Consider the following 20,234-nt stretch of genomic DNA (forward strand, 5'->3'; position numbering starts at 1 on the left):
ACAAAACAGTCGATTACTCTTACCATCTTCTTTGCTATTATGTCGATAATTGAGGTGGACAGAACAAATATAGCTTCTTCTTTTAACATCATTTGGATTTGACTTAAAGTAGAAAAAAAAATATATATATTTTTTCAGTTATTTTTTTAAATTTCTAATTTTGATTGTTAGTTAAATCTTAAAGCCTACGAAAAATCATTGATGTAGAAAATAGGTAAGAAATTGCGATCTATAAAATATGTGATAATCTACAAAATATAGATTAATTCAGTTTTTTTTTACTAGTTTAACAAATGCACTTTTCTACAATATTCTAATTCATTTCAATACGCCTTGAAAAGTGTGATTGGACTTTGTATTTATTTCGTTTATTTATTTTTGCTTTTTACGTACCATTTACCTGGTTATTTAGTTTTTAAACTTATATTTATATGTGATATTCAGGAGTAACATCTCCCTCTCAAATTACCCATGTAATTCCTTTTACCGAAACACTTTTCGTGACTCAATTTTCCGGAAGTGACGTTTTTTAGGCTTCTGATTTCCTTTGTTTCATTGTCAGGTGTTGAACTCTACCTGTAAATAAAAGAAACACGTCCGAAATTATTCTTGGTAAGTTATTTACGTTACACAGGTAATATTTCCTGACTGTTGAATTGTTGAAGCTATTTACTTATTTGTTGTAGCTTTTTCAATAATACGTGTTAAAAAATATATAATAATTCGTATTTATTCAGACATACTAATTTGACCGTTTCCCCTGATCGTTTTATCATAAAAACCGAACTGCATTGCTGCGCCTGTTCCTCCGTCTTTTTTTTTTTTTTTTTTTTTTTTTTTTTTTTTTTTTTTTTTGACGCATTAAAGGCGAGGAAGTAGCAGTTTTGGAGTGCTGACCGTGCAGCTTCAGAGTCCGCATTAACTTCGGAATGGCGCCTGCATATCTAAAGCTCTATGCACATTAGAGCAACCATGCACGTCATTTACGTGGATTTCGAGGAGGGGCCGGAGATCGATCTGCAGGGGTGGACGCTTGGCTTGAACCGGCCCAGGAAGTGAAAAACGTGCAAAGGTATGAGTGTATGTGAATGTCTGACTGTTACGTATTTAATCATTAAAATGTAGTTTTGGGACGAGGAGTTTGTGCTCACTGGAGCCACTCCATTTTCACACTAAGATTCCTACAAAAGTCCGAATTGGTTTTTAAAAGGAGCAATTCTCACACCACACGCGTCATTGCATGTGATCACGTTTAATATGTTGCCAACGTCACACTATGAGGTCAATCAAGGACATTGTATATGGAAAGGATTTTAGTTAATTGTTATTTTACTGTAGCTTCAGAGTTGCCATGTTTTTAATCATGCAGAATCTTGTATTGCTAAAAAATAATAATAATAATTATATATATATATGCACTGTTCAAACTCATCTTTTTTTTCTTTTAGATTGCCTCCCTCTTGTCCAGACATCTTCATCTAACCCTGCATCACAATGGGGAATATGAACTACCGCTCCTCAGCAGGTGCACAACGTACTCCAGAAAAGTCCCACACAATATTTTAGTCTGATTTTTTCCTTACTAACTTTCCCAAATTAAAAATTAAATCAGTCTATCATTTAAAATGTTTTGTCAGATTTGTTTTCTTTCAAGCCAGTGAGATGATGGAGATATCTGACTCAACACAATATTTTTTTTTTAAATAACAAATGTTTTTAATGCACACACTCTAGAACAAAATTACACATTATATCATATGAACCTTTAACCTTCCTTCCCCTGCATTCAGGCTCTCCTTTAGAGTTCTTCCAAGCTCTCGCAATGCCCTCGGAGACAGATCTGGCAGCCCTGGCCATGTCCTCCGCAAGCTTCGCCAACAGATCGCAGACACCCTCGCTCAAGATGGCCGCCAACGCCTCCCAGGGTACCACCTTGGCAGTGGAACAACCCTCCGAATGGTCCGTTTTAAGCAAAGAAAAGTCTTCGGATGAGAGAGGCGAAGAGGAGAGCCACGACGAGGCCCCGGCGATCAATCTTTGCAGCCTGACATCGCAGAATTCGTCCAGGGTATGGCCGTTAGAGCAGAGCTGGCAGGAGAAGGACAGCGGGCTGGAGACCCAGGCTGCGGCCGAGAGGTCTGGAGAAGAACTGAGTCGAGCTTTGCTGGGCCTGATGGAGCGTCACCGCACCATGCTGGGCCTCAACTTCAGCACGGAAGCTGTAGGTAGGCCACGTCTTTTCGCCTCCCAGTCTTGTTGGTTGGCTCAAATTTAATGTGACCTTGGACACTGGGATTGGGATTCAAATCCTGCTCGGGTGGTGGTGGTGTTAGTCTAAAAATTACAATTGATTCCACAAGATAGCAGCAAATACAAAAAAAAAACTTGCTAGACATTCATCAGCATTTATTCTCATTCACATTAATTTGACATTTTCTTTATCTTGTCAGAACTGGTCAGACATCTGATAACAGAGAGAGACAAACTGGCTGAGGACGTGAACATCCTGCAGGAGACTCTAAAGGTGAGTCCCCTCTGCAAATTTGAATTTTGTAAGGCCTTGGATTTATTTATTTTTTTCTACAGAATGAGAAGTCAGAATGGGAGCAATTCCAGTTGGACCTGCTGGCGACTGTTTCCGCGGCTGAGCGAATGCGGACGGAATCGGAGCAGGCCCTCATCGAGCTCCAGGAGGACCGCAGATGTTTGCAGCAGCAGCTGGCCCAGACCCACGAAAAGCTGCTAGAGACTCAGCGGGAGCTCCAACGTCTACGCTCCAAACACACGGACAAGTCATTTCAACTGTCCTCACTGGAAAAAAAGCAGGAGAAAATGGATGGAAGGTTCACAGAAGACAAAAGCAACCCTGCGGGGTGTCATGAGATAAAGATGGAGAAGGTTGACGTGGGCAGTGTGAAAAAACAAGAGGAGCATGAAGCTTCTGATGAGAAGGACGCCCAAAAGTCAGCAACCACGCAGCTGACAGCAAGGGGGAGAGGAAAGGCGTACGTGGATGCTCTGCAGAAAAAAAATGGAGGTGCGAGTGATCCAAAGAAGACCTTGATGTCATCTGAAAGGTCTTTGCAAGTTCCCAATCTGTCTTGTATTGGATTTCATGCTTGCACTTTTTCATATTTACTTTTCTCCCTCAGGAATGTGCCCCGTCTCCAATTGCCTCTTGACTCTCATAACAATAACTCGATTAAAACAACATCCACATTGCCATCACCGAAGGTTGAGTTCATACAGAACCCATTTAATGTAAAAAAAATTGCTCATGTTAATTAGATTTATTTATTTATTTTTTTTTTTTAATTGGCAGAGAGAAGAGCCAACGCGAGGGAGGAAGCTGTCTCATCTTTTAAAGCGGCAGGACAACTTGTCAGGTTGTCAGACAGGTAATACTAAGACACATTAAGTTGCGGTATAGCCCAAAAAAAAAATCTAATTTTCCCAAAAAAACTCTTACAGTGTTAGTGGAGACTGTTGGAGATTCGGAGACTTCATCCAAACCAGATGTCCTCTCCTATGCGTCCAAACTACAAATGGAAGCCGCATACACAAAGCCACTTCTGGGTAATTTGTACCGCAACTGCCCAAGAGACCGAACAATTTGAACTTTGTTTTTATATGTTGCAGGAAAACAGGAAGAAAACACACCCTCAGATGTTGTTATCAAGTGAGTACGGCTTTGAATGAATTGAACAGCAAAAGTTGGAAGCACATTTAACTTCTTTTCCAGACCTCCGGAATCGACACGTGCTCCGCCGCGACGTCACAGCAGCACAAGACAGGTCATGTTGAACCAATGTCAAAGTCGGACCAAAGGCTATCAGGTTGGAGATTGCAAATTAATGTTTGGGAGTCTTCATGTATACTCAAATGAGCATTTTGACTTACAGCACATTGAGATCACAAACTTCAGCACTTGTTGGGTGGACGGTTTGGCCTTTTGTGCTTTGTATCATAACTATCTACCTTCTCGTATCCCTTACAACAGTCTCAACCCGGCAGAAAAGGTAGGAGTAACACATTGACATTTTTGGAAAAGCTGCTTTTCTTCTCCAATCCTATTTATTCCTCCCTCCAGAAAGAGAATTTAAATCTGGCTTTTCGGACAGGAGAGTCCATTGGGATCAAAGCTACTCTGGTGAGGGTTTATTTTCATTAATATTGTTTTGACCCTGCTGATATTTATTTTGCACTTTCATGGTTACCGTGCGGCAGTCGGTGGATGAGATGCTGACGGATGAAGGTCCAGACTGGCATAAAGTACTACGTTATGTCGAAAGCATATTTCATCACTTTGAGATGAAGTGTGATGAAGTGTCGACTGTGTGACTGTAATATGACTCGGCGATTATTTTTTTTGCAAATCCCTAGTAGTCGTTTCTCTAATGGCGTTGCTCACGCTGGGTAAGATAAGCAAGTAGGTTTGTTGCACTGATTGCACAACCATATTGTTTTATTTTTTTAATGATAAATCCATAAATCTAACAGAACTTTAGTGGGCTTTGAACTACTGATTTGCACTGAATTTCTTTTTGAAGAAAATGAGCACTTTAAAGGTGACGATAGGGACACTAGCATTATTTATCTTGGCCGTTAAGCCTCATGTTTGTTTGTAATGGTCACATTCATTGCCTGCCAAACTTAGACATAAACTTGTTTTTAATCCTATTTGTCCGAGGAACATGTTAGGGAAATGGGTCAGTGTTTCTTTTTATTTAAAAGTTGTTGCCTGAGACTTAATGCAAAAATAAAGGTCTAATTTGTCTGCATAAAACTATTACCTTTTAAATTTTATGAATTAAGTACTGGAAATAAAAGCAACTATTATGAATACATACATATAAAGGATGGGGTAGATTTTAGATGCACTAATGTTTAATCGTGTGCACAATTGTGTTAAAGAAACTAAGAATACATAAAAACAATTTATTTGCATATGGCATGGTATACAAAGTCATGTGGAAATTTTGTTAATGGAAATGTGATAAATACACAGTATATATATATATATATATATATATATATATATATATATATATATATATATATATAGTTGATGAAATGACAATGGTGTCACACAAGTTCTTCATAATGTATATGTATCCTTTCAAAGAAAGTGACATTGACACTGATCCTCATTCTTATGAGGCTGGAATGGCGCCACCTATGGGTGGTGTGGAGAGAGGCGGCAGGAGGAGAGACTTGAGTTTGGATGACATGGCTGCTATTTCAGGATCCTGGGTTTCATACATCTTGACCAATCTGGCAAACTTCAGGACACCTTAAATGAGATTCAGATCTGAGGTTAAAACACTTTTTGGACCACTTTGAAATTTCTCTACCAATCCCAATTATTCAATCTTTACCACATTTTCACAGAATTTCCAATTTTATAGCCCTTTCTTTATCTTTCTTGACCAATCCACAACATTCCAAGCCTCACATAATGGACCTGCAGAACTAGTGTCATGAGTTTTCAATTTCAGGGGGTCCTCGGTTCACGACGGTCTCCAGACACACTTCTCATACTTGCACCGAAATTCGATTTCCGTTGCCACCTCGGAACGAATCAACGTAAACCGAGGACCACCTGCATTTTGACCTCACCTTCTCCTTCATTGTTGAAGCCGTACGCTTTGATGACTTCCTGTTGAATGAGCGTGGCCACGGGGAGCACCAGCTGCAGCATCTTGCCCATGTCGTTGCATGCGCTCTCCCGCGCCTCTTCCATCCTCACCGCATTTTCCGGAACAGAGAAAGCCTGTATCACCTCGCTGAGTACCACTAGGACACAAACACATACCTGACCATTAGTAAGTTACCTACCTCAGTGAAGTGGAAGAACTTCCCTTATTAGTATGCATGTATGATATAATATAATATACTTACCTCTTGTCTGCTCCACAGTCAGGGTAGGCTGCTGTGCTGGTGCAGAGGCCATGTCTGGAAAGAGACTGACAGAAAACACGATTGAAATAATTCTGTATTGTTGCACACATAATAATGTGTAAAAGGAGAAGCAGTCATATCGATTGAATTCGGTCGATATATTAAGGTTAACTACGATATTGAGTTGTCATCTGTTCCATGCAAACGTCACATCACGTATCTGTTATGCTTGACTGCCATACGTCAGACTAACGCAAACTGTAAAATTGATCTTTATAAATCAAATAGTGTGGAATAGTTGACATGAACTAGGTGTGGTTGGAGTTGACGTATCGACGATGTCTCGTTAACCCCAAGTTCTTCTACAAAACACATAACTGATAAAAAAAACATTTAAAATAAATCTGCAAATTTAGTATTTTAGTATCCAACTCACCACAACGATGAAAACAAAGCAAGAAAAATAGCTTCGTGCAACGACGGTACAGGTTAGCGACAGACGTTTTACGACAGCAAATCCTGCTTTCAGGCAAACGAGCTGGTTAAAGTAAACAACGTCAGAGTGGTCATACGGAAATGTCACTAAGACGTAGATACGTGGCATTCAAAGCACATTTGAACGTTGAAGGTGTCGACAGGCTTGATGGATGAACTTCAGCGTCTGCTGACAAAATCGTGACAGTTTATTTTCCCAAATGGAGCGGAAGCTTGCAGATTTCAGGGCTCGGCGACAGTCTAAAAGGAGTTCCGGTCGGGAGCAAGGCACCGGTGCTCCCCCAACAATCGCTGAAGCGCCGTCAACTCCATTTGATGAGCAAATTACAAACCCGAGCTCCCAAGATGAGGTGAATAATTGTGTTTTTAAAGCGTTTCAAGCAGTCCAAGTAGTTATTCGCAAATAAGACCGTGTGCTTGTGTCAAAATAAACCAAGGAGAAGGAATTGTAATTATTTTTGACATACTTTCTTCCCTAGCTGAACTCCGTACACAAACATTTCGTTTCTATGACGACAAGCTTGTCCGTACTTAGCTCTCCATATCTAAACAAGTCATTATTTGAGACTTTTGATCAGTACCTTGTCAGTAAATTGGCATAAATATTGTTTACCAAATTAAAAGCAGGTGTTTGCAAATGTCTTACTTTGAAACAATGCAATAATAATCCATTTGCATCCACGAAGGACTGCAGAAATGTGACTACTGTTGAAAGACTGAAATATAGAGGATTCTTGTGTTCCCACAGGCTTGTAGGGACTGGATGCTGGACAGCTCCTGGGGGAGATGGCTGTCCACAAGAAGATTTGACTTCTCCAACATCACCCTACTCAAAGTCCTGATCTGGGTGATGCTGCTCGGTTTGTTTGTGGAGCTGGAGTTTGGCTGGGCATTTTTCGTTATCTCTCTTTTCTACTGGATGTACGAGGGACTTCGTGACCCGAAGGATCGGGAGCCTGAGGAGATGAGCGCGTATTCTGTCTTCAATCCGAACTGTGAGCCGCTGCCCGGCGCTCTCACTGCAGAGCAGATGGAAGCAGAAATGGGCTATAGACCCCTTGCAAATAGATGAATCTTGACTTGAAATAGTAATGTCATTGAATGTCATTTGTCTGTTGGCTACTATTTAAATTACTGTTTCACATTTCCGTAATATGTGTCATTTTTGCTGAAAGAAGAGATGCTTAAAATTATTATTTTTTTTAAGGTTTATAGCATGGGGGATTGAAGTTCATCAAACGTCCACCAAAGGCAGTGTTTCATTTTTACGAACTAAACTCGGAAGACATACCCGATTTCACTTCCGGGTTAAGTTTTGTTTGTTTAAATCGACTCCCATTTCCGGGTTTAGTTTATCGACAATTCCGCAACAATCACTATTATTAATGTTGTTATGGAGCCCTGAGAAAAATCATGCTGTCATAATTGATTTTCACAACATGAAATAGTGGTGGTTTATTACATTTAAAGTACTTTGTTGCACAAGAGAGACGCCCATCTGTTACGGAGTGCTTTTGCCCGGCTGGAACTACATTGGACGAATGTTTGCTGGCTCCATTTCAAATTCATTTACGATAATTGAAAGCTTTTCCTTGTGAATTTGCCTACACTAGTAAGTATTCCTTCTGCTTTGCTACTTAATTCTAATGTATTTCTGTAGCAATTGTTAGTATTTCTGCATGCTAGCTTCGTCTATTATAAATATATACGTATTGTTCCTTAAGCAATGTCAGGGAGTCCAGCTGTGATACTTCGTTTGGTGGCGTCGGCTTACACCGTGGCCGAGAAAGCTGGAGAAATTGTGAGAAAAGTACTTCAACGCGGAGAACTCGGCATAGTGGAGAAGGTGAGGGATGTCCATAAATGTGTTAAAAATGAGACTCATTTGTTTCCCCTTTGCCTGAAGGAGGGGGCCCATGATCTGCAGACACTTGCTGACAGACTTGCACAGAGGAGCATATGTGCTTCACTGTCCAGACGCTTCCCTAAAATTACTATCATTGCCGAGGAGGTGAGTGCATTTTGTTTTGTGTCTTCCCAAAATCGGAATGTTACATTAATCATAAGCCATAATGCCCAGAGATAATGGATGGATTTATAAACAAATGACTCCATGCAGGAACTCCCAGCTGAGGAGGTTACGGAGGACCTGATTGTAAATGGCCAGGCAGAAGAAATCCTTCAGAATGTTTGTCCAGCTGAATATAGTGGAGTGAAAGAGGAGGAGGTAACAACCTGTATGTTTTGAAACTATTTGCAATCATATTATTTAAATGTCAGTTACTGCGGTAACTTCACTTGGTCACGTTTGTTACTTCTGTAATTTTGACATCTGAAGAATATTCAATTTCTTCAGAATATTATTTACTTCTGTCACAGAAATTCTGTGGATTATTTTTCGAAGTCAGCCATTGTCCAAATACCTCTTGCGGTATATCGAATTTAATTCAACCTTAGGGTTTTTTATTTTTTTCTGTTTGTGTCTTTTCAAAATATTAGCTAGTTGTGTGGGTGGATCCAGTTGATGGCACAAAAGAGTACACTGAAGGTGAGTTCACTTTCTACAAATACTCTATTACCTTTAGTTATTGATAAGCAAATGGTAAATATTTGTACTGGTGGCAGATACAGTATCTTGAAACTTAATTCAATTTTTATGACCACTTTGAAAGAACATTACACTCATCGTTTAATTAACAGAATTAAATGTAAGTGTAGTATTTTTTTTGAAGACCACACATTTATTATATTCACATTTTAGGTTTTTTTTGACTAACTTGATTTCAATTTTTGATTTGCATACCTACTTTTTTTAGAATAGTTACTGTAAGTTGTTAAATCATTTAGTTAGTATTTATTAGTGTTAATGTTGTAGCACTATCAGTCATAATATATTGCATGTTCTTCAGGTCTTCTGGATAATGTGACGGTGTTGATCGGAATTGCCTATGCAGGCAGAGCCATCGCAGGTGTCATCAACCAGCCTTTCTACAACTACCAGGTTCAGACCAAAATAAAGCTTGCCAATGCTTCTCGCTTTTGGTGACACTTGACTCGAGATGCTTCTCTCTTGTCAGCTTGGGCCAGGGGCGCGTTTGGGAAGAACCATGTGGGCAATGCTGGGCCTGGGTGCCTTTGGATTTCAGTTGCAAGAAGTTCCGGACAACAAACGCATTGTGACCACCACCCGTTCTCATAGCAGCAAGCTTATAACAGACTGCGTCAATGCCATGGAACCTCATGAGGTTTTACGAGTCGGCGGTGCAGGAAACAAGGTATGATGTTCTTGACTTTCAACTTTGATATAACATTTTGCCATTTTGATGTCTTTCTATTTTGACAAAATGTGATTATTTGTTATGACTGAGTTATTTGTTTCCAGATCATCCAGCTTATTGAGGGAAAAGCGTCCGCTTACGTCTTTGCAAGTCCAGGAACCAAGAAATGGGACACGTGTGCTCCCGAAGTTCTTCTGCGCTGCGTTGGAGGCACGAAAGATCACTTTGGATTCAACACTGAATTCATCCAGCTCCACTCATTAATGTGTTCCCTTTTTTTTTTTTGTCTACCAGGTAAGCTGACGGACATGCATAATAATCCATACCGCTACGACGCCGATGTGAAGCGCGTAAACTCCGGCGGCGTTCTTGCCACGCTCAGGAACCACGAGCACTACGTCAGCAGAGTGCCTCAGTCAGTGCTGCAAGCCCTCAAGTCCGACTGACGTTCGTATGTAACATCACATAGGCTAATATCATAAATTATACGTTGTACTTTCAACACAGTCAATTTAATCAAGATTTAAAAGGAAAAATTAGGCTGATGCCCAAAAGAAAGTTGTCACTCTTTAATATGTATTTCGTATTTAATGTAGAGTAGTAAATCAACTCAATTTGGATGAATAAATTATTATTCTCAATCTGTATACTGTATTACTTTGTATTTTCATGTGTTTGTTCAGATACTCAACAAACATCAGGGGAATTCGGTTGCCGGAATAAATTTCAACGCTTCATGTAATGTAAAAATGTATCTTTCACCCATAGAACAAACATTGAAATTACAAAATAAAAGCAGTAAGTTACATCGGGTTTTATTAACACTGTACATTAATCATACAAAATATAAAACTTTTAAATATTAAGTCAATGATAAACTAAGGAAAGATACATACAAAAGATTACAATATTTCATCATTCTTTTCATTGTTTTTTTTTTTAATTGCATTACAATGCTACTGCTCGCAATTCTACCGGGCACTCCTCCGTCTTGTGTCTTTTAGCGAGTATGAAAGAGCACACGAACCAGGCAGAAGTGATTCCCACCAGTAAGCTAACAACTCCCACTACAATTGGAAGCCACAGCGGCTGGGGGGTCGCGCACAGGGGCACAACACTGTTTGGCGAGGTCGTGGGATGGGAGGCGGCCGTCGTGGTTGTCAAAGTTGGACGAGGCGCGCTGTTGACTTTGGTGAAGATGAAGGGACTAGCCTGTTGGGGAAATAAGAAAAATTGGCAATTGGGAAACTGGCATTAAATAAGTACACTAGACTTTTTAAAATTGATTTTACTGTCAAACTAATTATACATTTTATTAATCAAGTACAAAATTTAGCTCCAACTTATTCCCCCTACTGAAAGTCTTCATCTTAACTTTCTATTAGTATTGCCACTATAATAATATTTCGCACACGGCACGGCCATTTTGAATATATTACCTGGCTTTTACAATGAAACATAATCGCTTTATGCACTTTTTATTCTTAGATCATCCCGTTTTCTGTTGTGTGATATGCGATGTAATCAATGTTTATAGCCGTTATCTGTTGCTATCAGAATCTACCTGACTTATGCAATCTGATTTTGCTTTGTCCTCATACAGTACCTCCGTGGGACAGTGAATCTTGGAGCGGTCATACGTGAAGTTGTTGTAAGCTTGTTTCCTACCTACAGGCTCCAACTGCAAAAAAAAAAAAACATTTAGAACAAAATTCCATCTATTTAAAGAAAAGTAGATGACTGGATTACTCACCATGTTATTCCAAAGCCCGATGGCCATCTCTGCATGAGTCCGCTCACTGATTTGAAAACAGTCCACAGAGAAGAAAGAGGTGTCTGCCTCCCCTTCCTTAGAAAAAAAACCCCACCAAAGTCACAATTTGGATTGATTCTCATTAGTTATTTTTTTCCCATTTACTTACCCCTATATAAGGGATGAAGAAATTGTGTAAAAATGGCTGAAGAACAACAGCAAAATCTTCTTTCCCATCATAACGAGATCCAGAAATAAGATTATGGATTTCAGCCTATGATGAAAAAATAGCAATGAGTTTTTTTTGTAGGAGTTGAAGGGGAGAGGGAGTTTCGTGTAGTACCTGGTATTCAAGATTGATTTGTTTTATTTCCTTTATCTCTGGGGAGTTTTCAGTTGGGTTGATAACACAAGGACAGATTGTTCTGCAAAAAAAAAAATAGAAAAACACTGTTCAATGAAAGGAAATCTGAGTGTAAATATTTAAAACAAACCTCTGCAGCAAGGAGCATCCCAGAGTGTTTTTCTTGATTTGCTTTATCGTGTCCATTTGCATTATCCCCACCAGATTGACCAACATCCTGGGTACCTGCACAGGCACAAATGTTAGTACGTTTGGAAGACATGTTGAATTCATGCTACTCACCTCTTGGTAAAGTTCATCCAACGCGAGCATTAGATTGTGACTGTAATTACTCGGTGACAGATTGTTCTGCAGAAAACATCAAGACAAATTTATTAGCAACATTGGTGCTGTTGTTTTGGTTAGCAACTGTTTCATAGTTTATTTTCATCTGAAATATATTTTTAGAAGGCAAATAGTGTCCTTCAACACTTACTTGGTCAGTGCAGTATTGGCAAAGGTCTTTCATCCCTACAAATATTGTGAGAAGTTTCCAGTCCGTGTCAAAGTTCACCTCCTGTATGGCCACAAATGATTAGCACATCATAACAACAACAGCTTGTTATGAGTTCTCACCTTGTGTTCTCGCATGGCCTTTATGAGAACTTGGATTTGTGCTTGGATGTCCCTATGGCAGGACAGATGTAAAAATGAGCTAAGGTGACTACAACCTTAAACACTTTAGTCTGATTCTTCACAGGTTCCTGAATGCACCATTAAGAACTCGGTTAGAGAAGTAAATATCGTCACATACGAGGTTTTGGCTCCTGTTGTGGCCATGTTGAAGCCACTCTGTCTTGAACCTTGACCTTTGGAGAAGCCTTTGAGTGCTGAGTTGAACTTTCTTAGGATGTCTGTGAAGATGATTTGTGAAATGAAAGGACAGGAAAGTGTGTCAGTGTCTTCAAGAAGATGTTCTAGTCAGTCCTTATCAACATACTTGGTAGTGTTGTTACGGTGTCCAGTGTGCGGTCTCCTCCGATACTACGGGTGAACAACGTCACGTCAGTTCTAAACTGTCTTTCAAAATTGATGATTTGGTTTACCTCCAAGACACGCCTTTATATTCCCGACTGAGCTCCAACAGATTCCTGGCTTTAGCCCCCGTGCCAGCCTGTGGAGAAATGAAAAGGGACTGATAACAAGTGTGAGCTGATAACAAATTTATGAGCGTCAATGACAAGTAATTGCTGAGGTTATGAAGTTTATTGTCATTTATTCATTTGGACACCAACCGTTGTGGAGTCTCCCAATGCCGCCACCACCTTGATGTCCGCTGGTCTGAGCTTGTGAACTATGAACATAATAGAAGGTTGTGTCCTCTTTCATGAGTATTTCCTGGTAGCTGATTATCACATATTGACTGATATCATTTCACGCCGTATGCATGCACCTGATGTTGGCACAGAGGGAGATGGAGCAAGGTCCACACAGGAGAAATTACTTCCCCAGTTCTGGAGACCAAAGTAATAGTCGTTATTGATTGTTTATTGAAATTTCCATTTATTATTGCTTACTGTGTTAGGTGCTGGTGTTGGTGGAGGAGCAGCGTATGTGTAGTTGCTGTTGCGATAGGTGCGGATAAATGGGGAAGTCTGTGAACAAACAATTTGATCAGTAATTTAATCAGTAATCTTAGTTTCCTAAATTTAATTGAAACAAAGCACGGGAGGAAAAAAAAAAATCTCATGGCCTACCTTTGAGGGACATTTCAGTTGAATGTCTTTGCGGAAATCTTGAAAGGATGTTTTATTTCCTAGTGGTTCCAGCTGGAAAAACAATAAATAAATATAATCAAATATATATACACAGGCATTGCTAAATGCGTTCAAATTCAGATATGCTCAGTTTGATTGCTACCATGTTGTTCCACAAGGAGCGAGCCATCAGAGTGTGGGCCTTCTGGCTCAGGTGGAAACAGTCGGCACTGAAGTACGAGCGATCAGGGCGGCCGTCCTGTGAGAGAACGTTTAACTGAGACCTAATCTAATCATGCAATCTTCACCATATTTGCAGGAATACTGACTGGCAATACGGGAACTATGATTTCTCTGAAAAAAGGCTGAATGACCACAGTGAAGTCCGGCCGGGTGTCGTAACGATTGGACTCGACCAGTTCCGTCAGCATCACCTGTGAGTCGGAGAAAAACATTGTCGTTGATGTTCCAGTATGGCTTTCTGCTCCGTCTTACCTGATATTGTCTGTTTAGGTTCTCCAGTTTTTCCAGTGAGGTCGAGGTGGGCTTAGGTAAGGTAACACAAGGGCACAGAAAACTGCAAAAGGATAGATAGAAATAAGATGATTGGTGGTCGTCATGGTGACGCATGCTGTGATACTCACTTGACTAGCCAGGTAGGGCATTTTAATGAGGCATCCACGTGCATTTTTCGCAAGGGGATAATGTCCAGGGGTTCGATTAAGTTCACAAGAGCTCGTGGAACCTGCAGGAGATGCTTGCCGTCAAGACATTGAAATTCCAGCGGCGCTGTGTCAAATTTACCTCTTTGTGTAGATAATCCAGGCTCTCTCTGACATTTTTGACATAATTTTCCACTGAGAAGAAGAGCTGTAAATGAAGAATAGTGAAGCTTTTTGTGTTTGTTTTTTTTGGGCTTCTTTAACAGAAGGTACTCACCGAATTGTAGCAGTAGTCACAGATGTCGTTTCCGCCTACAAACAAAGTGATCACTTTCCAGTCGGATTTGAAATTGATGCTCTGAATGGGAAGCAAATATCAAAGGCGTATTAAATGTTAGCCGGTTTTAAATTGTACAATTTATACAGCAGTAAGACTTACGGAGTCATTCTTCATCCGCGCCACAAGGGCGCGCACTTGAGATGGCACATCCCTATTTAATAGAAATTTTAAAAAACACAAGAATGATTAGAAATAAGAAGAAATAATGAAATCAAGGAGGACTTACTTGCTTTTTGCTCCAGCCACAGCCTGATTGAGAAAAGCCTGAGGCGTGGATTGTTTCCCTTGCCCAACAGAGAAACCCGTCACGTTGGCATTAAAATGCTTTAAAATATCTATTAGAACAAAACAAAAAAGTTTTAATACAGCTTGATGTCCAATGCAAGTTAAAAATGCACTCACTGGGCAGAGTTGTTACGGTTGTGAGGTTTTCGTCCCCACCAACACTGCAGAGATTGAAACATGTTAATTGGCAGACTAAAAAGAGGAATTTGAAAAATGTAAAGTAGTCAAGAGTAAGGCACCACCTCCAAGATAAACCTCGATATTGAGTCAGGACATCCAGAACGTTTGTCGGGCTGGATGCTATTCCATTTCCTGCCTAGCACAAAAAAAAAAGATTACATTTAACTAAATTTTTCTTTCCATTCTTATCAGTTAGCACTAATTGACAACCATACTTAAACAGCCTTTTATCAAATATTTTCCATCGTCATCATTTTCGTCACTCACTGTCAGAGAGTCTCCAACAGCAGCCACCACCCGTATATCTCCAGGCCTTAGCTCATGCACTGATAAAACACAAAGATTACTACAATTCCAGACAATTAATCATCCTATATGAAATCAATATTTACCAGAATTTGGTGTGGAGACGGAAGGGCCGATGTCCTCACAAGCCATGACTGTGCCCATATCCTGGGCGCACGCATGCAGGACATCCAGAGTGAGAACCAAACAAGAAACGCACAACGCTGCCTCAAAAACTCCCATTTGGCTTCAAGTAACTTAAAAGGCGACTTACAGGAGATATGAGAGGAGAAGTGCTGCTGTCATTTGTAGGAGAGTTCCCCTCTGTCCTCAGGAAGGGACGGTCCTTTAAGGGCGGGAGAAATTTGTAATACTTTTTACCTGACTAATCAAAAGTGTGGATGTGCATGTACTCACGATAGTTGGACATTGCAAGGTAATGATGTTTCCGTTGTCATCGGTGTTCTGTTTGTTGTCGCTTGCAGGCTGCAGCTGAAAGACACGTTTGACAATGGCGGAGTGTGAGCGGCCGGATGGATGGAAGGAAGGAAGGCGCATCGCTGACGTTAGGCCTCACCAGGTTTGTCCACAACTGCACCATCAGTTTATCAGTTTCATGGGACGCTTGTGACTTGCCGCTCTGCACCGAGGATAACAATGAACATTGTGGTACTAGAAGTGATTGTCACAAAATGGCATGTTCAAATTTTTTTGTCACTCTTAGCAGTTCTATGCCTTTCATGGATTGCTACTCACTATCTTATTTTATTTCATTTTATTTTATTTTATTCTACCATGACTAAACTGCAATCCAAGAATTTCATTTTATTTCATTTTATTTCATTGTATTTCATTTTATTTTATTTTATTTTATTCTACCACGACTAAACTACAATCCAAGAATTTCATTTTATTTTATTTTATTTTATTCTACCACGACTAAACTACAATCCAAGAATACTTGGTGAAAGGAATTTCCCACAAGAAAAACAAATAGGAATACCTCCACACAATCAATAGAAACAAATCAATTAATGGTTGCTTAGTAACCCAGAAATGAAAATGCTCACGTTAGCAGAAGCGAGGTGTCTGACAAGAGGTTGATCCTGCACGATGACACTGAAGTCTTCTCTGTCCCAGTTTCTCTCCGCCATGAGCTCATACAGAGATGCCTGTAACAAATCATGCAAGTGACTTCCTGCAGCAAAGTCGCCTTGTCATCTTAGAAAAAAATGTTACAAATAAAACGTATACAGTCATTTCATTTTGTAGTACTCGAGTAAAGAGCTAGACAGAGAATGACACAAACCTGCAAGGCATGAGTCAGCATGGCTTTTAAAAGTCTGACCTCTCCACCTTGATTTTCTTCCAAACCTGGGCATAACCTTTGAGGGCAAAATGGATTCATCCATAAGAATAAATACATCAGATCATGCATGTGAGCACACACCCCGGCATCTTTGTAAGTAAAAATCATTTTTTCGTGAAAAGCTATAATAAATTATCATGAATATGGAAAGCGTGTACTCGCTGTTAATTATTTGCTAAGCACATACTTTCTTTGGAAAGTGTAGCTCTCTCCATCCCATAACGCAACACTGACCAGAGTCCGCTTCAACTGCAGCACAATCGGACAATCAGACAAAATGAAGAAATCAGGATGATGATAACATGAAGATGAGATAGAAGATATCACGTAAAGCCAACCTGAGCATGCAGCAGCTGTAAAGCAGCGTCCACCTCACCACGCACTGATCTGATAACAGCCTCGACCTGTAAGAACAAGCACAACGTGCGCGGAGACGCCGTGAACCTTTTGCTTTATCTCTCAGCACGCATCACCATGAGCTCTGTTTTTATGGTACGGCTTGCATCATGTCTCCAAAGGTGCTGACTCGACTATCCAAGTAGAAACCAGCATGGACAAAAAGTTCTTGTGAAAGCTGAGCTTGCAGGTTACACGCTAAACTTCATTCAAGTAGGTGTAACTCAATGTCATTTATATTCAGAAGCTTTGAATATTCAGTGTTATGTTTTGATTGTTAAGTCAAATGCATTCTTATCCAATCTCAGAATTGGATTGCCAATTTGATTGACATTATTGCAGAGCTGGGGTCGTCACCTCCTGTTGGTCACGTGCACAGAACTGGTCCACTTGCACAAAAAGAAGTACCAGCTTCCAAGAATGCTGAAATTGAAATAATCAGAGTTTTCAAATGCACATTAGATGAAGTATGCATTGGATTGGATTGGATCTCAAATATACCTGATTGTTCTGGAGATGGAGCGATGCCTCTTCTGCTTGCTCCACTAGTGTGCTACAAGAACATTTCAACTTCAAGCAATTGTCATATGATTTTAAAGAAGCAGGTTTACCTGGCTCCAGTCATATCTGCTTCCTCCAAATAAGTATCAATCAGTGCAGGATTGTACATGCTCATCAATTCTGATAGTGGAGGAAAAGAACCCAAATGTTCATATTAAAAAAAAAAGTCAAGTGTAATTCGGTACAATGTTCAGTATCAGTGCTAATCTTCTAAGCAAGTAGTTCAAATGGATAAAGGTTGAAAATTCACCTTGAAGTTTTGATACGACAGTGGATAACCCGGTGCTGGAGACAAATAAAATATGCATCAATTAAATAATTATGATGAAAAAAAATAAATAAATAAAGGTCACCTGTGCATGTGCAGTCCAATCGAGGCTAAAACCGCAACGTCTGCAGGCTTGACACTGTTTACTATTTAAGAAACAAAATTATTTTAGATTATGCATCAACTACATACACTCCATAATGTGCTCTTGATACCATTCAGTGGAGGTTGCTGAGATTGGAGCATCTGATCACAAGGCAGACCATTTACTAAAAAAAAAAAAAGAATATATATTTTTATGACTGTATATGTTTTTGTCTTTCTCTTTTTAACAGACCTGTTGCCCATGAGGAGAACTTGAGGAAGGTGGCTACAACAAGTAGTGGAATCATCTTCATCAAAAATCCCCTGGTTTTTTTTTTATATCCAAAAATGATTTTTATCGTTCGTCTCTCCTGAAGTCCTTCTTCTGAGTCGACTCTATCAGGCAGTAAGGTGCTAAATGTCTATTATCAGTTGTACCAGACTATAGTCGATGATAGGTATCATAAATACGTCCAAAGGGGGTGGGCCTGACTCTCTTGTTCAAAGGACATCATTGAAGTCAAAGAATTATTTTAAGACTTATTTTAAAAGTGCAACAAAATCTTAACCCCAAAATTAGAGGCAGTTATGTCTACACATCAAATTTAGAGTGCATTTTATTTTCCATATTTTTTTGATAACGAGCAGTTTAAAAGTTTTTTTTTAATTAAAACTCATTCAGAAAATAGCTTTAATCTTTAAATGCAAGGGTACATTAGTTTTATTTGTGTACTTATCAGCCAATTTTAAATCGCATGCATGTATTTACTACAGATGTCCACAAGACGGCGACAACACGAAACTCCGTTTCATGAGTCTGCAGAAATTGCGCGTCACATAGTCTGCCAGGAACGAAGAAGAAAATGAAGGAGGACGTCAACAAACGCCCTCGTGACTCCTTCACTCCCTTTTAAACGTCGTTTTTGTTGACATCGAGCATAAAGCAAAATCGATTTGCAACGTTTTAAAAAGCTCACTCAGTCGTATCTCTTCTTTAAATATCTTGCAAGGAAGGTAGGAAATGTTGCACGTCCTTCCCGTTTGTCGTTGCCTGACTCTGTAAACATACAGGTAATATATATATTTTTTTATATTTTGACGTGTCATAACAGAGCTGCTATCGGCTACAATTTAGACCTAACTAGACTCGAATGTTCAAGCTTAAATGTCCTCCTGAATCTTTCATGTTTGCTGGCGTGCTAGCCGTCAAATGCATTATTTTGTCAAAATGATTCAAGCAGCAAAAGTCAGGAAAGTGTTCATATGTTCATTTAAGAAATGTGTCACTCCAAAAAATGCATTAACCATGAATGGCTCGTGTGTCTGTGTTGTTGCATCTTCTCATCTTCTGTTGTTTGATGAAGTGCACAATGGGCCGCATCTTCTTGGACCACATTGGAGGCATTTGCCTGTTCTCCTGTGCCAACTGTGACACTATTCTGACCAATCGAGCCGAGCTGATCTCCACTCGCTTCACTGGAGCTACTGGTCGGGCCTTTTTGTTCAACAAGGTGTTCCCTTGTGGAGGCAGAGCTGCCATCTGATGGTTTTTGGGGGATTCAGCTCTGAAATTGTAGAATGTTTTCTGCTCTCTCCCTAGGTTGTAAATCTACAGCACAGTGAGGTTCAAGACAGGGTCATGTTGACGGGAAGACACATGGTGCGTGACGTCAGCTGCAAAAACTGCAACAGCAAGCTGGGCTGGATGTATGAATTTGCCACAGAGGAAAGTCAGCGATACAAGGAGGGCCGAGTCATCCTGGAGAGGGCCTTGGTGAGGGAGAGCGAGGGCTTTGAGCACGGGCCCACGGTCAACTCGTGAGAATGTGCTGCAAAGTCAGCATGCTGGGGGAGTCCCGACAACAGCAACCTAAACATCATCGTTTGAAGAAGAGGTTCAAACATGAGGAGGTGCTTGTGAAAAGTGTAACGACAACATGGCTTCCATTTCTCTTTAGAATGCTTTGAATTTCATCATATTCAACAGGCATTACCGAGAAGGTGCATCTGAAAGAAATGACCATGTTCAACAGTGACGTTTGCTGATGTTTCTGTGGAGAGTACATTTTGGGTCACTTAAGAAATGATTTTATTTCACTTTGATAATGTAACTTGATTATCTGGTGACTTGATATGTTTTCATCACAGTTCAACTTAAGTTGCCCTGTGATATCATATATAATTGATTCCTGTTGACAAGTTGATGGACTGTATATTTGGCATAATAAAGTCATATGTCTGAATACCTCATATTGATGACATAAAAAACAGGGTACA

General features: G+C 39.9%; 6 protein-coding genes across 14 annotated transcripts in view; 4 read left to right on the forward strand and 2 right to left on the reverse strand.

The window, feature by feature from the left end:
- LOC125990270 (cytospin-A) overlaps positions 1-4,786 on the forward strand; it is a 33,919-nt gene extending 29,133 nt beyond the window's left edge. Inside the window, exons 4-17 of one of the 3 annotated variants that reach the window (XM_049757231.1) lie at positions 563-612; positions 868-1,072; positions 1,449-1,525; positions 1,791-2,225; positions 2,451-2,524; positions 2,587-3,077; positions 3,153-3,234; positions 3,323-3,398; positions 3,472-3,576; positions 3,640-3,679; positions 3,743-3,836; positions 3,903-4,019; positions 4,091-4,150; positions 4,228-4,786. In XM_049757231.1, the coding sequence (XP_049613188.1) occupies positions 1,495-1,525; positions 1,791-2,225; positions 2,451-2,524; positions 2,587-3,077; positions 3,153-3,234; positions 3,323-3,398; positions 3,472-3,576; positions 3,640-3,679; positions 3,743-3,836; positions 3,903-4,019; positions 4,091-4,150; positions 4,228-4,341 (1,719 nt within the window). In that variant the 5' untranslated portion in view covers positions 563-612; positions 868-1,072; positions 1,449-1,494 and the 3' untranslated portion in view covers positions 4,342-4,786. Of the gene's footprint in view, positions 1-562; positions 1,073-1,448; positions 1,526-1,790; positions 2,226-2,450; positions 2,525-2,586; positions 3,078-3,152; positions 3,235-3,322; positions 3,399-3,471; positions 3,577-3,639; positions 3,680-3,742; positions 3,837-3,902; positions 4,020-4,090; positions 4,151-4,227 lie in introns of all 3 variants that reach the window. The other 2 variants (XM_049757230.1, XM_049757232.2) reach the window with 2 other exon arrangements.
- On the reverse strand, positions 4,461-6,480 carry grcc10 (gene rich cluster, C10 gene). Of its 2 annotated transcripts, XR_007488866.2 has the most exons (5): positions 6,338-6,480; positions 5,902-5,966; positions 5,620-5,796; positions 5,062-5,293; positions 4,461-5,004 (listed from the first exon to the last, which is right to left on the reverse strand). XR_007488866.2 is itself a non-coding variant. In XM_049757280.2 (4 exons), exons 2-4 carry the CDS (start codon positions 5,951-5,953, stop codon positions 5,154-5,156), a joined length of 369 nt encoding a protein of 122 aa, XP_049613237.1. In that variant the 5' UTR covers positions 5,954-5,966; positions 6,338-6,480; the 3' UTR covers positions 5,030-5,153. The 2 variants fall into 2 exon arrangements, 1 of the variants encoding a protein (XP_049613237.1); XM_049757280.2 differs by lacking the exon at positions 4,461-5,004 and having other exon boundaries at positions 5,030-5,293.
- A 116-nt stretch (positions 6,481-6,596) lies between these two features.
- On the forward strand, positions 6,597-7,544 carry saysd1 (SAYSVFN motif domain containing 1). Its single transcript, XM_049757274.1, has 2 exons — positions 6,597-6,746; positions 7,145-7,544. Exons 1-2 carry the CDS (start codon positions 6,597-6,599, stop codon positions 7,466-7,468), a joined length of 474 nt encoding a protein of 157 aa, XP_049613231.1. The 3' UTR covers positions 7,469-7,544.
- Positions 7,545-7,690: 146 nt separating this feature from the next.
- bpnt1 (bisphosphate nucleotidase 1) lies at positions 7,691-14,712 on the forward strand. Of its 3 annotated transcripts, XR_007488863.2 has the most exons (12): positions 7,691-8,008; positions 8,121-8,242; positions 8,303-8,407; positions 8,516-8,623; positions 8,896-8,944; positions 9,306-9,397; positions 9,474-9,671; positions 9,779-9,884; positions 9,969-10,125; positions 11,278-11,325; positions 13,847-13,963; positions 14,041-14,712. XR_007488863.2 is itself a non-coding variant. In XM_049757249.2 (10 exons), exons 2-9 carry the CDS (start codon positions 8,123-8,125, stop codon positions 10,118-10,120), a joined length of 930 nt encoding a protein of 309 aa, XP_049613206.1. In that variant the 5' UTR covers positions 7,691-8,008; positions 8,121-8,122; the 3' UTR covers positions 10,121-10,125; positions 11,278-12,561. The 3 variants fall into 3 exon arrangements, 2 of the variants coding, with proteins under 2 accessions (XP_049613206.1, XP_049613207.1); XM_049757249.2 differs by lacking the exons at positions 13,847-13,963; positions 14,041-14,712 and having other exon boundaries at positions 11,278-12,561; XM_049757250.2 differs by lacking the exons at positions 11,278-11,325; positions 13,847-13,963; positions 14,041-14,712 and having other exon boundaries at positions 9,969-10,321.
- On the reverse strand, positions 10,381-17,669 carry LOC125990671 (phospholipase B1, membrane-associated-like). Its single transcript, XM_068649338.1, has 35 exons — positions 17,656-17,669; positions 17,546-17,597; positions 17,402-17,467; positions 16,350-16,451; positions 15,857-15,919; positions 15,697-15,771; positions 15,554-15,625; positions 15,387-15,447; positions 15,262-15,320; positions 15,057-15,130; positions 14,932-14,975; positions 14,756-14,864; positions 14,629-14,680; positions 14,467-14,547; positions 14,332-14,397; positions 14,172-14,272; positions 14,023-14,104; positions 13,857-13,961; positions 13,691-13,786; positions 13,528-13,599; positions 13,348-13,425; positions 13,224-13,284; positions 13,066-13,124; positions 12,877-12,944; positions 12,771-12,814; positions 12,585-12,684; positions 12,407-12,458; positions 12,267-12,347; positions 12,074-12,139; positions 11,922-12,016; positions 11,771-11,852; positions 11,597-11,701; positions 11,428-11,523; positions 11,281-11,355; positions 10,381-10,886 (listed from the first exon to the last, which is right to left on the reverse strand). Exons 1-35 carry the CDS (start codon positions 17,667-17,669, stop codon positions 10,623-10,625), a joined length of 2,772 nt encoding a protein of 923 aa, XP_068505439.1. The 3' UTR covers positions 10,381-10,622.
- A 549-nt stretch (positions 17,670-18,218) lies between these two features.
- LOC125990286 (protein yippee-like 5) lies at positions 18,219-20,207 on the forward strand. 4 transcript variants are annotated; one of them, XM_049757278.1, is made up of 3 exons: positions 18,219-18,363; positions 19,322-19,468; positions 19,558-20,207. In XM_049757278.1, the coding sequence occupies exons 2-3, from the start codon at positions 19,328-19,330 to the stop codon at positions 19,777-19,779; spliced, it is 363 nt and encodes a 120-aa protein (XP_049613235.1). In that variant the 5' UTR covers positions 18,219-18,363; positions 19,322-19,327; the 3' UTR covers positions 19,780-20,207. The 4 variants fall into 4 exon arrangements, with proteins under 4 accessions (XP_049613235.1, XP_049613232.1, XP_049613234.1 ...); XM_049757277.2 differs by lacking the exon at positions 18,219-18,363 and adding an exon at positions 18,808-18,971; XM_049757276.2 differs by lacking the exon at positions 18,219-18,363 and adding an exon at positions 18,811-19,028.
- The last annotated feature ends 27 nt before the right edge of the window (positions 20,208-20,234 follow it).

Source organism: Syngnathus scovelli, chromosome 20 (assembly GCF_024217435.2).
Source record: "Syngnathus scovelli strain Florida chromosome 20, RoL_Ssco_1.2, whole genome shotgun sequence".
Taxonomy (NCBI): Eukaryota; Metazoa; Chordata; class Actinopteri; order Syngnathiformes; family Syngnathidae; genus Syngnathus; species Syngnathus scovelli.